The following is an 18,272-nucleotide window of genomic DNA, read 5'->3' on the forward strand; positions in this document are numbered from 1 at the left end:
TTTTTCGTGAGGGAGGTCAATGCTTGAGGCTGAGTTTGAACCGCCCGGCTCGCCTCGGATCCACTGCGCGGCCCAGCTGCCTCGTCTAAAATGGAGCGATGTGACCCTTCGCCAACGCAAAGAACAAAACGGGGAATAAATATATTTCGCGGACAGAAAAAAAAGGAATATTTTGATTGGCGTCTTGGATCCGTACGGTCGGTGTGCAGTGGTTTTCTTCAGGGCACGATCACGACGCGACGCCAGCCGTGATCCATCCCTGGCGGTCGTGTCGCGGGAGCGGGGCGGCCGCAGAGGATCCGAGGCGGGGGGCCTCGCTCTAGACCGTTCCCCCGCTTTCGACCGACGCCGGCTCCCGCGCGTTCGCGACCCCGCGCCACGTACGGCGGCTCTCCTGGCCCGGCCTCGCTTCCTCACGCGCACCCTCGCTTACCCGTCTCGCCGACAGCGGAGCCCACGTCCACCGGGGTCCCACAGTTCATGGCGTAAGTCACAAAGTCAGTACACAATCCCAGAGCCGCGTCGCCACCGCAATGCCGCTGTACTCCACTACGCTACGCGCTCGTACCGCTATATTAATCCCGCACCCTGGCTGCCGTGGTTGCTCACCTCACTTCATTCACTCTCTTTGCTTGTTCTTGGTAGCTTGTTCACCGGCCAGCTGCTGCTCAAACCAAACCCGCTTGGTAGGAGTCTAGGAGAAGACAGTCCTCGAGATATGGAGGTGGAGGTGCCGATGGAGTATGGCATGACCGTGACGACGGTGGCGGAGGAGCAGGGGTGGGAGACGCCGAGGAGGGACGACTGCCGCATCCCGGCGTTGCCGGCGTGCCCGCCGCCGCCGCCGAGGAAGAAGCCCGCGGTGGAGCTCGGCAAGGCGGCGCCGCGCCGGGAGCCGCCCAAGGGTGGCTACTTCCAGCCGCCGGACATCGAGTCCCTCTTCATGCTCGCGCCGCCGCGGAGGCACGCCACCTCCACCTGCGCGTAAACGATCCTCTGCAGACTACAGCAACTAGCTGTCTCCTACTCCTAGGGAATAGACACTAGCCAGGGATGTTGGCTGCACATCTTGTTTTGGTTTTGGAGAGAGGAAGATGTGCGGGCGCGTCCCTCTTCTGCTTCAGTTCCTGACGCGAAAATGGCAGTACCAAGAAGAATGCTGCTTGTGTGTGTGTGTCCCCCTCCCTGGCCTGCTGGCCATAGGTAGGTGTATGTAGTTGGGAGAGTAGGAGTAGGAAAGGTTCGATAGTGTAGCCGTACAGAAGTGTGCATGTACCGTGTAGATGTTCTTACAAAAATGTTCCTCCCTTGTGCTACTTGGAATATTGTCTTTGGAGGCCGAGCTCCGTGGAGCTCGGTTTTGAAAAATTCGAATTTCATCAAATTTCATATTTGCTATGTTCTAAAAAATTGTGAAAAAACACACATATACATGAAGGCATGAAGGCCTAACACACATGTGGGTAAATTTTCAAATTTTCAGGGCAAAATAAGTTGAAGCGAGACTGTGAAAAGAAGATGAATTTTACTTATTTATCCTTCCAGGCCAATCTTACTTATTTACCCTTTCAGGCCATGAATTTGTTTTTTTACAGGTCGCATTTCAATGTTTTTCTTTAAAATTTTACACACATACATATAACATCCTTGTTTACAATTTGAATTTTGATTTTTCAAAAAAAAAGCCCTCCATGGACACTTTTAGAAAAAGCATCTAATGTGAGACACGTTAGTCCCGTTTGGCCCAATACTAATGATATCATTGTTGGGGAACGTAGTAGAAATTCAAAATTTTCTACGCATCACCAAGATCAATCTATGGAGTAACCTAGCAACGAGGGGAAGGGGAGTGCATCTACATACCCTTGTAGATCGCGATGCGGAAACGTTGCAAGAACGCGGATGAGGGAGTCGTACTCGTAGCGATTCAGATCGCGGTTGATTCCGATCTAAGCACCGAAAAACGGTGCCTCCGCGTTCAACACACATGCAGCCCGGTGACGTCTCCCATGCCTTGATCCAGCAAGGAGAGAGGGAGAGGTTGGGGAAGACTCCATCCGGCAGCAGCACGACGGCGTGGTGGTGGTGGAGGAGCGTGGCAATCCCGCAGGGCTTCGCCAAGCACCGCGGGAGAGGAGGAGGAGGGAGAGGGGTAGGGCTGCACCGAAAGAGAGACGTTCTCGTGTCTTGGGCAGCCCAAACCTCAACTATATATAGGGGGGAGGGGGCTGCGCCCCCCCTTAGGGTTTCCACCCCGAAGAGGAGGCGGCCAGCCCTAGATCCCATCAAGGGGGGCGGCCAAGGGGAGGAGAGGGGGGCGCCCCACTAGATGGGCCCTAAGGCCCATCTGGACCTAGGGTTTGCCCCCTCCCACTCTCCCATGCGCCTTGGGCCTTGGTGGGGGGGCGCACCAGCCCACCTGGGGCTGGTCCCCTCCCACACTTGGCCCACTCAGCCTTCTGGGGCTGGTGGCCCCACTTGGTGGACCCCCGGGACCCTCCCGGTGGTCCCGGTACATTACCGATTTCACCCGAAACTTTTCCGGTGACCAAAACAGGACTTCCCATATATAAATCTTTACCTCCGGACCATTCCGGAACTCCTCGTGACGTCCGGGATCTCATCCGGGACTCCGAACAACATTCGGTAACCACGTACATACTTTCCCTATAACCCTAGCGTCATCGAACCTTAAGCGTGTAGACCCTACGGGTTCGGGAACCATGCAGACATGACCGAGACGTTCTCCGGTCAATAACCAACAGCGGGATCTGGATACCCATGTTGGCTCCCACATGTTCCGCGATGATCTCATCAGATGAACCACGATGTCGGGGATTCAATCAATCCCGTATGCAATTCCCTTTGTCTAACGGTATGTTACTTGCCCGAGATTCGATCGTCGATATCCCTATACCTTGTTCAATCTCGTTACCGGCAAGTCTCTTTACTCGTTCCGTAACTCACATCATCCCGTGATCAACTCCTTGGTCACATTGTGCACATTATGATGATGTCCTACCGAGTGGTCCCAGAGATACCTCTCCGTTTACACGGAGTGACAAATCCCAGTCTCGATTCGTGCCAACCCAACAGACACTTTCGGAGATACCCGTAGTGCACCTTTATAGCCACCCAGTTACGTTGTGACGTTTGGCACACCCAAAGCATTCCTACGGTATCCGGGAGTTGCACAATCTCATGGTCTAAGGAAATGATACTTGACATTAGAAAAGCTCTGAGCAAACGAACTACACGATCTTGTGCTAGGCTTAGGATTGGGTCTTGTCCATCACATCATTCTCCTAATGATGTGATCCCGTTATCAACGACATCCAATGTCCATGGTCAGGAAACCGTAACCATCAATTGATCAACGAGCTAGTCAACTAGAGGCTTACTAGGGACATGGTGTTGTCTATGTATCCACACATGTATCTGAGTTTCCTATCAATACAATTCTAGCATGGATAATAAACGATTATCATGAACAAGGAAATATAATAATAACCAATTTATTATTGCCTCTAGGGCATATTTCTAACAGTCTCCCACTTGCACTAGAGTCAATAATCTAGTCCACATCACCATGTGATTAACAGTCATAGGTCACATCACCATGTGACCAACATCCAAAGAGTTCACTAGAGTCAACAGTCTAGTTCACATCACTATGTGATTAACACTCAATGAGTTCTGGTTTGATCATGTTATGCTTGTGAGAGAGGTTATTAGTCAACGGGTCTGAACCTTTCAGATCCGTGTGTGCTTTACGAATATCTATGTCATCTTTGTGGATGCTACCACGCGCTACTTGGAGCCATTTCAAGTAATTGCTCTACTATACGAATCCGGTTTACTACTCAGAGCCATCCGGATTAGTGTCAAAGTTCGCATCAACGTAACCCTTTACGACAAACCCCTTTTCACCTCCATAATTGAGAAAATTCCTTAGTCCACTAGATACTAAGGATAAGTTCGACCGCTGTCATGTGATCCATTCCCGGATCACTATTGTACCCCTTCACCAACTCATGGCAAGGCACACTTCATGTGCGGTACACAGCATAGCATACTGTAGAGCCTACGTCTAAAGCATAGGGGACGACCTTCGTCCTTTCTCTCTCTTCTGCTGTGGTCAGGTCTTGAGTCTTACTCAATACTCACACCTTGTAACACAGCCAAGAACTCCTTCTTTGCTGATCTATTTTGAACTCTTTCAAAATCATGTCAAGGTGTGCGTTCTTTGAAAGTATCATCGGGCGTCTTGATCTATCTCTATAGATCTTGATGCCCAATATGTAAGTAGCTTTTATCCAGGTCTTCCTTTGAAAAACTCCTTTCAAACAACCCTTTATGCTTTCCAGAAATTTTACATCATTTCGGATCAACAATATGTCATTCACATATATTTATCAGAAATGTTGTAGCGCTCCCACTCACTTTATTGTAAATACAAGTTTCTAACAAACTTTGTATAAACCCAAAAACTTTGATCACTCCATCAAAGTGTATATTCTGACTCCGAGATGCTTGCTCTAATCCATGGAAGGATCGCTGGAGCTAGCATACCTTTTAGCATCCTTAGGATCGACAAAAACTTTCTGATTGTATCACATACAACCTTTCCTTACGAAAACTGGTAAGGAAACTTGTTTTGACATCCATCTGCCAGATTTCACAAATGCAGCTAATGCTAACATGATTCCGACGGACTTAAGCACCGATACGGATGAGAAAATCTCATCGTAGTCAACTCCTTGAACTTGTGGAAATACTCTTTGCCACAAGTCGAGCTTCATAGACGGTAACATTACCGTCCATGTCCGTCTTCTTCTTAAAGATCCATTTACCTCAACAGCCTTACGACCATCAAGTAGTACTCTCAAAGTCTATACTTTGTTTTCATACATGGATCCTCTCGGATTTTATGGCTTCTAACCATTTGTCGGAATATGGGCCCACCATCGCTTCTCCATAGCTCGTAGGTTCAGTATTGTCCAACAACATGATATCTCAGACAGGATCACATACCACTCTGAAGTAGCACGCATCCTCGTCGTCCTACGAGGTTTGGTAGTGACTTGATCCGAAGTTTCATGATCACTATCATAAGCTTCCACTTCAATTGGTGTAGGTGCCACAGGAACAACTTCCTGTGCCCTGCTTCACACTAGTTGAAGTGACGGTTCAATAACCTTATCAAGTCTCCACCATCCTCCCACTCAATTCTTTCGAGAGAAACTTTTTCTCGTGAAAGGACTCGTTTCTAGAAACAATTACTTTTGCTTCCAGATCTGAAATAGGAGGTATACCCAACTGTTTTGGGTTTTCTATGAAGATGTATTTATCCGCTTTGGGTTCGAGCTTATCAGCTTGAAACTTTTTCACATAAGCTGCGCAGCCCCAAACTTTTAAGAAACGACAACTTAGGTTTCTCTAAACGGTGTCGTCTCAACGGAATTGCGTGTTGCCCCTTTTAAAGTGAATGCGGTTGTCTCTAATGCCTAACCCATAAACGATAGTGGTAATTCGATAAGAGACATCATGTTATGCACCATATCCAATAGGGTGCAGTTATGATGTTCGGACACACCATCACACTATGGTGTTCCAGGCGGTATTAATTGTGAAACACTTTCCACAATGTCTTAATTGTGTGCCAAACTCGTAACTCAGATACTCATCTCTATGATCATATCACAGACATTTTATCCTCTTGTCACGACGATCTTCAACTTCACTCTGAAATTACTTGAACCTTTCAATAATTCAGACTTGTGTTCCATCAAGTAAATACACTCAGCATCTACTCAAATCATCTGTGAAGTTAGAACTTAACGATATCCACTGCATGCCTCAGCACTCATTGGACTGCACACATCAAAATTTATTACATCCAACAAGTTGCTCTCTTGTTCCATCTTACTGAAAACGAGGCTTTTCAGTCATCTTGCCCATGTGGTATGATTTGCATGTCTCAAGTGATTCAAAATCAAGTGAGTCCAAACGATCCATCTGCATGGAGTTTCTTCATGCATATATACCAATAGACATGGTTCGCATGTCTCAATCTTTTCAAAAATGAGCGAGTCCAAAGATCCATCTACATGGAGCTTCTTCATGCGTTTTATACCAATATGACTCAAGTGGCAGTGCCACAAGTATGTGGTACTATCATTACTATCTTATATCTTTTGGCATGAACATGTGTATCACTACGATCGAGATTCATTTTAGGTGCAAGACCATTGAAGGTATTATTCAAATAAACAGAGTAACCATTATTCTCCTTAAATGAATAACCGTATTGCGATAAACATAATCCAATCATGCTCAACGCAAACACCAAATCTCGATGGTAGAGGGAGCATGCGATGCTTGATCACATCAACCTTGGAAACACTTCCAACACATATCGTCATCTCACCTTTAGCTAGTCTCCGTTTATTCCGCAGCTTTTATTTCGAGTTACTAACACTTAGCAACCGAACTGGTATCTAATACCCTGGTGCTGCTAGGAGTACTAGTAAAGTACACATTCATATAATGTATATCCAATATACTTCTGTCGACCTTGCCTGCCTTCTCATCTACCAAGTATCTAGGGTAGTTCTGCTTCAGTGACCGTTCCCTCATTACAGAAGCACTTAGTCTCGGGTTTGGGTTCAACCTTGGGATTCTTCACTAGAGCAGCAAATGATTTGCTGTTTCATGAAGTATCCCTTTTGCCCTTGCCCTTCTAGAAACTAGTGGTTTTACTAACCATCAACAATTGATGCTCCTTCTTGATTTCTACTTTCGCGGTGTCAAACATCGCGAGTTGCTCAAGGATCATTATGTCTATCCCTGATATGTTATAGTTCATCACGAAGCTCTAATAGCTTGGTGGCAGTGACTATGGAGAACCATCACTATCTATCTGGAAGATTAACTCCCACTCGATTCAAGCGATTGTGGCACTCAGACAATCTGAGCACATGCTCAACGATTGAGCTTTTCTCCCTTAGTCTGCAGGCTTAAGAAACTTGTCAGAGGTCTCATACCTCTTGACGTGGGCACTAGTCTGAAATCCCAATTTCAGTCTTCGGAACATCTCACATGTTCTGCGACGTTTCAAAAACCGTCTTTGGTGCCACAATTCTAAACCGTTAGCATTACGCACTGAACTATCACGTAGTTATCAAAACGTGTATGTCAGATGTTTCGTAACATCTACAGACGACGCTGAGGCCAGCACACCGAGCGGTGCATTAAGGACATAAGCCTTCTGTGCAGCAATGAGGACAATCCTCAGTTTACGGACCCAGTCCGCATAATTGCTACTACCAACTTTCAACTAAATTTTCTCTAGGAACATATCTTAAACAGTAGAACTAAAGCGTATGACATAATTTGTAAAGACCTTTTGACTATGTTCATGATAATGAAGTTCATCTAATTATTGAACTCCCACTCAGATAGACATCCCTCTAGTCATCTAAGTGATACATGATCCAAGTCAAACTAGGCCGTGTCCGATCATCACGTGAGACGGACTAGTCATCATCGGTGAACATCTCCATGTTGATCGCATCTACTATACGACTCATGTTCGACCTTTCGGTCTCTTGTGTTCCGAGGCCATGTCTGTACATGCTAGGCTCGTCAAGTCAACCTAAGTGTTTCACATGTGTTCCGAGGCCATGTCTGTACATGCTAGGCTCGTCAACACCCGTTGTATTCGAACGTTAGAATCTATCACACCCGATCATCACGTGGTGCTTCGAAACAACGAACCTTCGCAACGGTGCACAGTTAGGGGGAACACTTCTCTTGAAATTTTAGTGAGGGATCATCTTACTTACTACCATCGTTCTAAGCAAATAAGATGCATAACATGATAAACATCACATGCAATCAAATAGTGACATGATATGGCCAATATCATTTTGCTCCTTTGATCTCCATCTTCGGGGCACCATGATCATCTTTGTCACCGGCATGACACCATGATCTCCATCATCATGATCTCCATCATTGTGTCTTCATGAAGTAGTCACGCCAACGATTACTTCTACTTCTATGGCTAACGCGCTTAGCAATAAAGTAAAGTAATTTACATGGCGTTATTGAATGACACGTAGGTCATACAAAAAATAAAGACAACTCCTATGGCTCCTGCCGGTTGTCATACTCATCGACATGCAAGTCGTGATTCCTATTACAAGAATATGATCAATCTCATACATCACATATATCATTCATCACATCTTCTGGCCATATCACATCACATAGCACATGCTGCAAAAACAAGTTAGACGTCCTCTAATTGTTGTTGCAAGTTTTTACGTGGCTTGTATAGGTTTCTAGCAAGAACGTTTCTTACCTACGTAAAACCACAACGTGATATGCCAATTTCTATTTACCCTTCATAATGACCCTTTTCATCGAATTCTTTCCGACTAAAGTGGGAGAGACAGACACCCGCTAGCCACCTTATGCTACTAGTGCATGTCAGTCGGTGGAACCTGTCTCACGTAAGCGTACGTGTAAGGTCGGTCCGGGCCGCTTCATCCCACAATGCCGCCGAAACAAGATAAGACTAGTAACGGCAAGAAGAATTGGCAACATCTACGCCCACAACTACTTTGTGTTCTACTCGTGCATAGAAACTACGCATAGACCTAGCTCATGATGCCACTGTTGGGGAACGTAGCAGAAATTCAAAATTTTCTACGCATCACCAAGATCAATCTATGGAGTAACCTAGCAACGAGGGGAAGGGGAGTGCATCTACATACCCTTGTAGATCGCGATGCGGAAGCGTTGCAAGAACGCGGATGAGGGAGTCGTACTCGTAGCGATTCAGATCGCGGTTGATTCCGATCTAAGCACCGAAGAACGGTGCCTCCGCGTTCAACACACGTGCAGCCCGGTGACGTCTCCCATGCCTTGATCCAGCAAGGAGAGAGGGAGAGGTTGGGGAAGACTCCATCCAGCAGCAGCACGACGGCGTGGTGGTGGTGGAGGAGCGTGGCAATCCCGCAGGGCTTCGCCAAGCACCGCGGGAGAGGAGGAGGAGGGAGAGGGGTAGGGCTGCACCGAAAGAGAGACGTTCTCGTGTCTTGGGCAGCCCAAACCTCAACTATATATAGGGGGGGAGGGGGCTGCGCCCCCCCTTAGGGTTTCCACCCCCAAGAGGAGGCGGCCAGCCCTAGATCCCATCAAGGGGGGCGGCCAAGGGGAGGAGAGGGGGGGCGCCCCACTAGATGGGCCCTAAGGCCCATCTGGACCTAGGGTTTGCCCCCTCCCACTCTCCCATGCGCCTTGGGCCTTGGTGGGGGGCGCACCAGCCCACCTGGGGCTGGTCCCCTCCCACACTTGGCCCACGCAGCCTTCTGGGGCTGGTGGCCCCACTTGGTGGACCCCCGGGACCCTCCCGGTGGTCCCGGTACATTACCGATTTCACCCGAAACTTTTCCGGTGACCAAAACAGGACTTCCCATATATAAATCTTTACCTCCGGACCATTCCGGAACTCCTCGTGACGTCCGGGATCTCATCCGGGACTCCGAACAACATTCGGTAACCACGTACATACTTTCCCTATAACCCTAGCGTCATCGAACCTTAAGCGTGTAGACCCTACGGGTTCGGGAACCATGCAGACATGACCGAGACGTTCTCCGGTCAATAACCAACAGCGGGATCTGGATACCCATGTTGGCTCCCACATGTTCCACGATGATCTCATCGGATGAACCACGATGTCGAGGATTCAATCAATCCCGTATGCAATTCCCTTTGTCTAACGGTATGTTACTTGCCCGAGATTCGATCGTCGGTATCCCTATACCTTGTTCAATCTCGTTACCGGCAAGTCTCTTTACTCGTTCCGTAACTCACATCATCCCGTGATCAACTCCTTGGTCACATTGTGCACATTATGATGATGTCCTACCGAGTGGGCCCAGAGATACCTCTCCGTTTACACGGAGTGACAAATCCCAGTCTCGATTTGTGCCAACCCAACAGACACTTTTTGAGATACCCGTAGTGCACCTTTATAGCCACCCAGTTACGTTGTGACGTTTGGCACACCCAAAGCATTCCTACGGTATCCGGGAGTTGCACAATCTCATGGTCTAAGGAAATGATACTTGACATTAGAAAAGCTCTGAGCAAACGAACTACACGATCTTGTGCTAGGCTTAGGATTGGGTCTTGTCCATCACATCATTCTCCTAATGATGTGATCCCGTTATCAACGACATCCAATGTCCATGGTCAGGAAACCGTAACCATCAATTGATCAACGAGCTAGTCAACTAGAGGCTTACTAGGGACATGGTGTTGTCTATGTATCCACACATGTATCTGAGTTTCCTATCAATACAATTCTAGCATGGATAATAAACGATTATCATGAACAAGGAAATATAATAATAACCAATTTATTATTGCCTCTAGGGCATATTTCTAACAATCATTAGTGCCAGTTCGAACGGCTATGCATTAATGCCGGTTCGTGTTGAACCTTTAGTACCGGTTCGTGTCACGAACCGGTACTAAAGGGGTGATGGCAGGCTGGCGTCAGGCCGGGGCCCCAGGATCACCTTAGTACCGATTCGTGGCACAAACCGGTACTAAAGGGCTAACCTTTAGTACCGGTTCGTGTCACGAATCAGGTACTAAAGGGCTAACCTTTAGTACCGGTTCGTGTCACGAATCAGGACTAAAGGGGTCTGACTTGTAGTCTTGGTTGGAGATACAAACCGGGACTATAGGGCAATTTTCAAACTCTACCCCCGGTGTATCGCCATTTCAGTTTCGAAAAAATCAAAAGAAAATGATAAAAACTTCAAAAAATAAAATCCTTCGAGAGGTAGTTATATTAGTACATCTACTAGTTAGGAAAATTTGAAAACTTAAATTTGGACATGTTTTGCAAAAAGTATAAGGAAAATATAAAACGGCCATAACTTTTGCATACGATGTCGGAAAAAAAGTATAATATATCAAAAAGTTCAGCACGAAAATCCGCATCCGATTTTGGCCTGTTTGCAATTTTTTAGAATCCTCAAATTCCAAAAGGAAAAAAAGATATGCTCAAATTTTAGTTTTTTTAATTTTGGTTAAATCTGGTCAAACTATGGCCAAACTACTTATTCAAGAAGTACTAATGTTACTACATAATTATTCAAGAATATTAGTGTTACTAAATATTTATTTCAATTTTTTGAATTTCGATCAAATCTGGTCAAACTATGGTCAAACTATGGTCAAACTTATTCAAGAAATATTAGTGTTACTAAATAATTACTGTTTTCTAGAATAATAGTTTCAAACTCAAACGGTGAAACGTGTGACCTAATGCTCAAGCTAAACTGCTGAGGGTTAATAGGATTGATAGCTTACATTTGTCAGGAAAACAACAAGTGCAGACTTGGAAAGTAGGGAGAATAGAACTCTGAAATTTAGCGTGCTGAGGCTAGCGGAGTGAGAGGATGGGTGACCGGCCGGAAAGTTAGACGATTTGGAATGAGTGATCCACGTTTGAGCAGTTAAAAGGCATGATTACAGACTAAATCATCAAATAATTCAGAAAATTGAAAAAAAAATCAATTTTTTTTTCAAAATTTTCAAAAAAAAAATAACTTTAGTACCGGTTCCGGTACTAAGGGCGTGTTTGGTTGAAGAACCAAGTAAAATGTAATGTAATGGTTCCATTCCACAAGAATGGAATGGTTCCATCTCTGTGTTTGGTATGAACAGTTAGGTGGAATGGAACGGTTACATCTCCATGTTTAGTTGGTGGAATGCAATGGAATGATTTTTTTTCAAAGTAGTGTTTGCTTTTCCAGTAATATGTGCAACATTAATTTTATGTTGAAAGCATTTTATTTAAGTACCAAAACAACATTTTTTTCATCACCTACAGTTTGTATTTTGCTTCACAATCATGCCAAATAAAATGACATCAATAATCTATACACAATCTATTTACAAACAAATCTAGAAAGAATTCTCAACAAATGGTGGGGTATGCACAAATTCCAAAGGCGTGAACAGGCACAAATTGCAAGAGGGAGTAGGAGCACGATGGAGCAGAGCCTGATTCACTTTGGCGTAGCCGCCGCATGCCAATTCCTCTGCAGTAGAGGATGTGTGTACGCCGCTGCTGCAGGTGAGGCCACCACTCGGCCAGCCACGAGCCACGGCCACAGTCCATGGTCTCTGCGGCTCCTTCCACTGCCGCCGCCCGCCAGAGCTGGTCGCTGCTGCACTGCTCCTTAGCCGCTGCGGCCGCGCAGATGTGCCTGCGACAGGACGGCCGCTGCTCCACTCCTCCTTAGCCGCTGCCGCCGCACAGCAAGCAGCTTCTACCGCTCAGATGTGCCTGCGACCGGACTGCCGCTCCTCGTTCCTTTGCCTGAATGTGTCCGCGGCAAGATGGCCTCTCCTCCTTCTGTCGCTGGTAGAGCTGAAGATGCCGATGGCCGGCTGTGTGGGAGAAAGACGAGCAGGAGGCGGGACGACAGGGACGAGACGGACAGCCGACGCCGGAGAGGGGGAGAGGTGGAGTCGGGCCGGGGGAGTGGCGGCGCTGAGATTTGAAGGGTGTGTGCGAGTTGGGGGAGGAGAAAGAGACGCCCGTTCCGCGTGGTCTGGCCGATTTGGAGGTATCGCTCGGTTCCGGATATACAAGGAATATTCGTTTATCGGGAACGAGTGGGTTCCGTTCCATTTGTATACCAAACGCTGGAACAAGGCCTAGGGATGGGTCGGATCCATGCCGTTCCACTTGGTGCCTGAAACTAAACACACCCTAAAGCTCCCCCATACCACGGTGCGAGCTCACGCCACGTGGTGGGCCTTTAGTGGCGGTTCGTGCCGAATCGGTATTAGGGGGGTCTTTAGTCTTCACCCTTAATGCCGGTTGCAGAACCGGCACTAAAGGCCCTTACGAACCGGTTTTGAAGATCCGTTTTCTACTAGTGGGAGGACGGGAGCCAAACGTCCATTCACGTGCTACTTGGCCTTTTTTCCGTCCAACTTTGTATCATTGTCTTTTTTGGGGAATATATCATTTTTCAGTTTAATGTCGTAGAATTTTTAGTTGATTTTTGTTTTTGATGAACGTAATTGTTGATTCCTGTTGAAAAATTGAGAAATAAGAGCTCACCCAAAAAAGAAGAACTAGCATTGGTAATGGACATTGGCCTGCCAAAAAAATGATAATCATTCAAAGACCAATGTTTTGGCCACTATTAAGATTCTTTTAACACAGTACAGATGCGGGCGTATACGTTATATCATCTTGAGATTTTACGAAGTCACCACCTCTAATCGATTAGAACGTCTTCTCCCACTAAACACGCATACCAAAAAATCCTGAAATAAATTCAGAAATTGAACTCTGGCGGGTTAGAGATATCATTGTCCATCTAACCATCCAACCATCCAAGGAATTGGCGGGATAGACACAGGTGGCGATCCCAAACACAGCCCCAATCTCCGAAGCCAAACCAAACAGTGTATTCCTGTCTTCTATTTTTTTTTGAGGCATATTCTCCTTTTTGTGGGGATCTAGAGGCATTTTTTTAGACAAAGGCATATTCTTTTTTTTCTGAGTAACAAAGGCATATTCTTCTCTCAGGGAGAGAAAAATCAGCGTACACGGCCCAAAGAGGAGGCACTTTCAGAGAACAAACAAGTGAGCGGCCGAGGGCTGAGCTGTATAGCCTAATATAGCCCAATGTAGGCCTAGCTTTCCACACGATCCTCAAAACAAAAATAAGCCTTCCACACTGTTCGTTCACGGGCCGAAGACCCGATGCGGCGGCAACTGGAACCGGCCCAGGACGCTTCTCCTCCATACCACAGGAAGCACACCGCAGGTTCCGGAACACTCCAGACCCCGCCGCCGCCCAACGGTCCCTCCGTCTCCACCACGCCACGGCCGACGAAGGCGAGGAGAGACCAATCCAATCAAAGGGAGCACTACAAAAGGAAGGGGAGGAGCCAGAAGCTATACCACCACCACCACTACTTCCCGCGGCAGCGCACGACTCGAGGAATCGTTCCCGCAGCACCGGCAGCAGCGTCTCTCCGCTCCGGCGACAACCGTGAGGCCATGGCCAAGGAAGGAGCAGGAGGCGGGCCCGACTGGAACGGCCTGCTCAAGTGGAGCCTCGCCCACGGCAGCGACGGCACCAACCCGCCCCGCGCGCTCAGGTCCGTCCGCCCGCCCGCCCAGATCCCCTCCCCCAAACCCACCTGCCCCCGCGTCGTTCGTGCTCCTCGTACACAGTTAGTTGCCCGCTCCGCTTCGTTGCTCGGCCCCCGTTTAGATTCTGGGGATGAGTCTGGTGCGGGTTTTCGGATTTGAAGGAAGGCTTATAGAGTTGAGTTACTGGTTCTAGGTTTTAAGGCTATGTGTCAATTGTGATTCAGATTTTAAGGCTGGAGTTACTGGTATGTTCTAGTCTGTATCAGTTGGGATGTTCAGTTAATTGTAGTACTACCAGTTCGTGTTGTGTATCACGAATTCACGAAGCTCTAGCTGTATTGTCTCGCTAAAATTGTTGTCTGCCTTTATGTTTGAATATTGTTCTATACCATTTGGATTGATGCGACTCTTTTGTCTGGATGTAGCACTATAATTAGCCAGATGAAGCTGTAGTAACCGTCACTGAGCCATTAATTTGTTTGTTTGATTCTTGAACTCGAGGTACTGTTCGATCATTGAAGGCTTATTTACTTGTTGGAGCCATTGAATTTTCTTGGAGAGCGAAATGACCGAAAGATATTCTGAGTGGCCGGTGAGTATTCCTGTTGCTAATAGTTCCCCTGATTTTCGGTTTGCAGCGAGGAGGACAGGAAATGGTTTATGGAGGCGATGCGGGCGAACACAATCGATGTCGTCGGCAGGATGAAGGAGATAGCCCAGGTGATGAAAACCCCTGATGATGTGTTGCAGTCTCATGGCGTGAATCCAGAGAACATTGAAGGTACCTTCTCAGGTGTTCCCCTTTTTTTCATCATCGTGTTCTCAAACCTACATATTTCTTATCATGCTTTCACATTCCTGTTGTAGTTACCTATAGCTGCTTTTATGTTAGACGTGCAATTTTATACCCCACAGACTGTTTGGATGCTATTGTTCACATCTGAGAGCATTTCCATCGCTCAAGATACTGGCTGTTGTGTGCCGTATGTGCTCTACAACATGCAACTAGCAAATTTTTAATGCTTGGAGCGTAAAACTAGGGCTGAGGATACTTGGTTAAATTCATAGCATTTGCATGCCCGAGCTGATGGATATGATAGATAAAAAAACGCGGCAAATACTGTGAATGGATAGGCTTGACGGTAACGAGGGCAGTTATTCCTGCACTGATTTTTAACCAGTTGGCTTGCTGTTCTTCTCCCTTTATGATGCAAATTTTATTTTAATTTTTTTACTTGATTGTGCAATATGTGTGCCTTGTGGCATTGGAATTCACGCAAGTAATATCTTTGGCAGAAGTAATTGCTGTTGTTTGATAGAAAGTAAGAAATTCATTCTTTGACACTTTCTGATAAACATTTGGGGTGAGGTAGATATTCGTCACAGTCCATGAAGTTTCTCTGTTTGTGTGCTGCTGAATTTGTACCATTCCCACTTCAATTAGAAATGCATCTTATGATGATTATTTTGATCAGACCCTGCTTTTCCCTTTAACAACCTTTGTTCATGTATGTTTAAAAGTACCTTTCGCACCCGATTCTGATTTGTCGGTGCATGCTAAAGTTCATTGAGCTAAACATTTTCCAACTTTGTGCGCAGATATGCTTGATGAGTTACAAGAGCATGTGGAATCCATTGATATGGCAAATGGTAAGATCACTGATGAGCCAAATGATGATCTATCTGCTTTTAAATAGTTGTAGTGCGGTTAACCATATGGAATTTGTTAAATGTTTGAATTGTCCAAGCAGATCTTCATTCTATTGGTGGACTAGATCCTCTACTTGGTTACTTGAAAAATTCACATGCTGGCATCCGAGCAAAGGCAGCAGAAGTTGTCAGTACGGTTGTCCAGAATAACCCGAAAAGCCAGCAACTTGTCATGGAATCTAATGGACTGGAGCCGCTATTGACAAACTTCAGGTCTGATCCTAGCACGACTGCACGCACAAAAGCTCTTGGAGCTATCTCTTGTAAGCCATTTCTTCTTTGTCTTTGTATTTGTGCATTTCATATATGATAAGAAAATCGCATGCAAGGACCACTAGTTCAACTTCATGTAGTTCTCTTTTGTTGTTCATGCTAATAATTGGTTTCATACCCTTGTGTTGCAGCTCTGATTCGCAATAACCAGTCCGGTCTTGCTGCATTTCGTCTAGGAAATGGACATGCTGCACTGAAAGATGCACTTGGTTCTGATGATGCTAGACTTCAGAGGTATGTTTTGTGGTATTTAGAACCGCTATGTGCCTATCCTACTATGGTACACCATTGGATATTTGCATAAGAGAATTTTTGAATTGGTTGAGTTTGTTAGGACAAGAAATATACACCAGAACAGTACTCTGAACTTTCCCTGTATCTGGCTTTCTGTTGTCGAACTGGGGCAACCAGGTTCTCTGTTCAGAAATGGTCTACATTCGCACATCACTAAAGAGTTATCACAAGAATTCTAGCGCTGTGAATAAACATGTTAAGTTGTTAATCAACCTTGCTAATGAAACTATCCTACCAACATTTGCACGGTCTATTCATGCTGGTGTTTTTGTACTAATTTTGTTGATTCTGGCTAAGAAAATTCTGTTGTTACTGGAATTACGCACCTGGAATGTCCATAACGGTAACGGTTGTCCTGTCTGTATCATCTCAGGAAAGCTCTGCATCTCACACAGTACCTGCTGAACAATAAGGCGGATAGGAACGTCGCTGCAGAGATTGGTCTTCCGAATCAACTGATACACCTCGCATCCAGTGACGATTCTGGAGTCCGGGAGGCTGCCCTGGGCGGCCTTCTTGAGCTGGCACGCGACAAGACACCAGCTGCCAGCAACGCTCTACCTGATCAGGACAAGCTGAAAGACGTCCTGAAGAGCCGAATCGAAGGCATAAGCGCAATGGACGCCGACGACCTCCAAGCAGCCCGTGAGGAGCGGCAACTGGTGGACTCCCTCTGGAAGGAGTGCTACGGCGAGCCGTCGTCTCTCAGGGAGAAGGGCCTGGTGGTGCTCCCGGGGGAGGACGGGCCGCAGCAGCCGCCGCCGGACGTCGCGGGGAAGATGTTCGAGCCGCCGCTCCGCGCGTGGGCCGCTCCGAGGCCTGCTCCAGCGGAGGACTCCGATTCGGGCAGCGGGAAGAAGGATCCGCCCCTGCTGCTAGGGCCGTGACCGTCTCCGGCTCTAGTTCTTGGTGGAACCCAGCGGATATTGTGGGAGGCTGAAGAGCATGCGTTAATGGTAGAAAAGTCTAGTGATTCTGCCTTTAGTAACCTTTATTATTTGCCACAATGGTTGTACTACGCTGATCAGCTGAGAGGTTGATTCGAGTGTTTTCTTTTTGCGAGTTTGACAGATGCTTGTGTTATTATCCTTTGCCTCTTAAGCAATGATCTTAATGCACACTTGTTGAGTGCCACATACAGTGAGTAAATTGCATAAAACCACCACTTTGAGGGCTAGGTTTGCGAAAAACACTAGGATACAGATTCGCTGCAGAAAGCACCACGTCTAGTGTAATTGTTTTGCAAAAACCACTGATCGGCGGATTTGGCTCGGTTAAGCGCGTTTATGACGGATGGGGCCCTTTTTTGCCTACGTGGCGTAATATTTCGTGCCAGGTCAATTTTAATATAATTTTACAAACTCGTCCACAGATTTTACAGAGACACCCTTAAATCAAAAAGGAAAAAGCAACCAGCCCACGTTCATCCTCGCAACTGGTTGGGGCGGCCAACGCAGCCAGCGTCGGGCGCCTCCTCGCGCAGCAGGCCAAATCGGGGGGAGGGGGCGGCACCCCTCGCCGGATCCGGCAGCCGGTGTTGGGCGGCTCCTCGCGCTGGAGGGCAAATCGGGGTCGCGGCGCAGCATCCCTCGACGGGTCCGGCAGCTCGCACTGGGCGTCTCCTCGCACGGAAGCCCAAATCGGGGCCGCGACGCGGCATCCCTCGCCGGATCCGGACGAGGTGGCGGTGCTGGGGGCCAAATCGGGGCGACAGCGCGGACGCCTTGAGCGCGGCCACGGCCGGTGCGGCGGGCGCGAGCGCGGCCATGACAGAGGCGGC

The 18,272-nt window shown here is 47.1% G+C and overlaps 2 protein-coding genes across 3 annotated transcripts; both read left to right on the top strand.

The window, feature by feature from the left end:
• Window positions 1-598: 598 nt before the first annotated feature.
• On the top strand, window positions 599-1,316 carry LOC109739068 (cyclin-dependent protein kinase inhibitor SMR5). Its single transcript, XM_020298177.4, has one exon. The coding sequence runs from the start codon at window positions 719-721 to the stop codon at window positions 986-988; it is 270 nt and encodes an 89-aa protein (XP_020153766.1). The 5' UTR covers window positions 599-718; the 3' UTR covers window positions 989-1,316.
• A 12,549-nt stretch (window positions 1,317-13,865) lies between these two features.
• LOC109765141 (uncharacterized) lies at window positions 13,866-17,626 on the top strand. Of its 2 annotated transcripts, none has more exons than XM_020323916.4 (6): window positions 13,866-14,220; window positions 14,854-14,996; window positions 15,815-15,865; window positions 15,967-16,188; window positions 16,330-16,432; window positions 16,866-17,626. In XM_020323916.4, the coding sequence occupies exons 1-6, from the start codon at window positions 14,120-14,122 to the stop codon at window positions 17,377-17,379; spliced, it is 1,134 nt and encodes a 377-aa protein (XP_020179505.1). In that variant the 5' UTR covers window positions 13,866-14,119; the 3' UTR covers window positions 17,380-17,626. The 2 variants fall into 2 exon arrangements, with proteins under 2 accessions (XP_020179505.1, XP_020179504.1); XM_020323915.4 differs by having other exon boundaries at window positions 13,890-14,220; window positions 14,854-15,008.
• The last annotated feature ends 646 nt before the right edge of the window (window positions 17,627-18,272 follow it).

This window comes from Aegilops tauschii, chromosome 5 (genome assembly GCF_002575655.3).
Source record: "Aegilops tauschii subsp. strangulata cultivar AL8/78 chromosome 5, Aet v6.0, whole genome shotgun sequence".
Lineage (NCBI taxonomy): Eukaryota > Viridiplantae > Streptophyta > Magnoliopsida > Poales > Poaceae > Aegilops > Aegilops tauschii.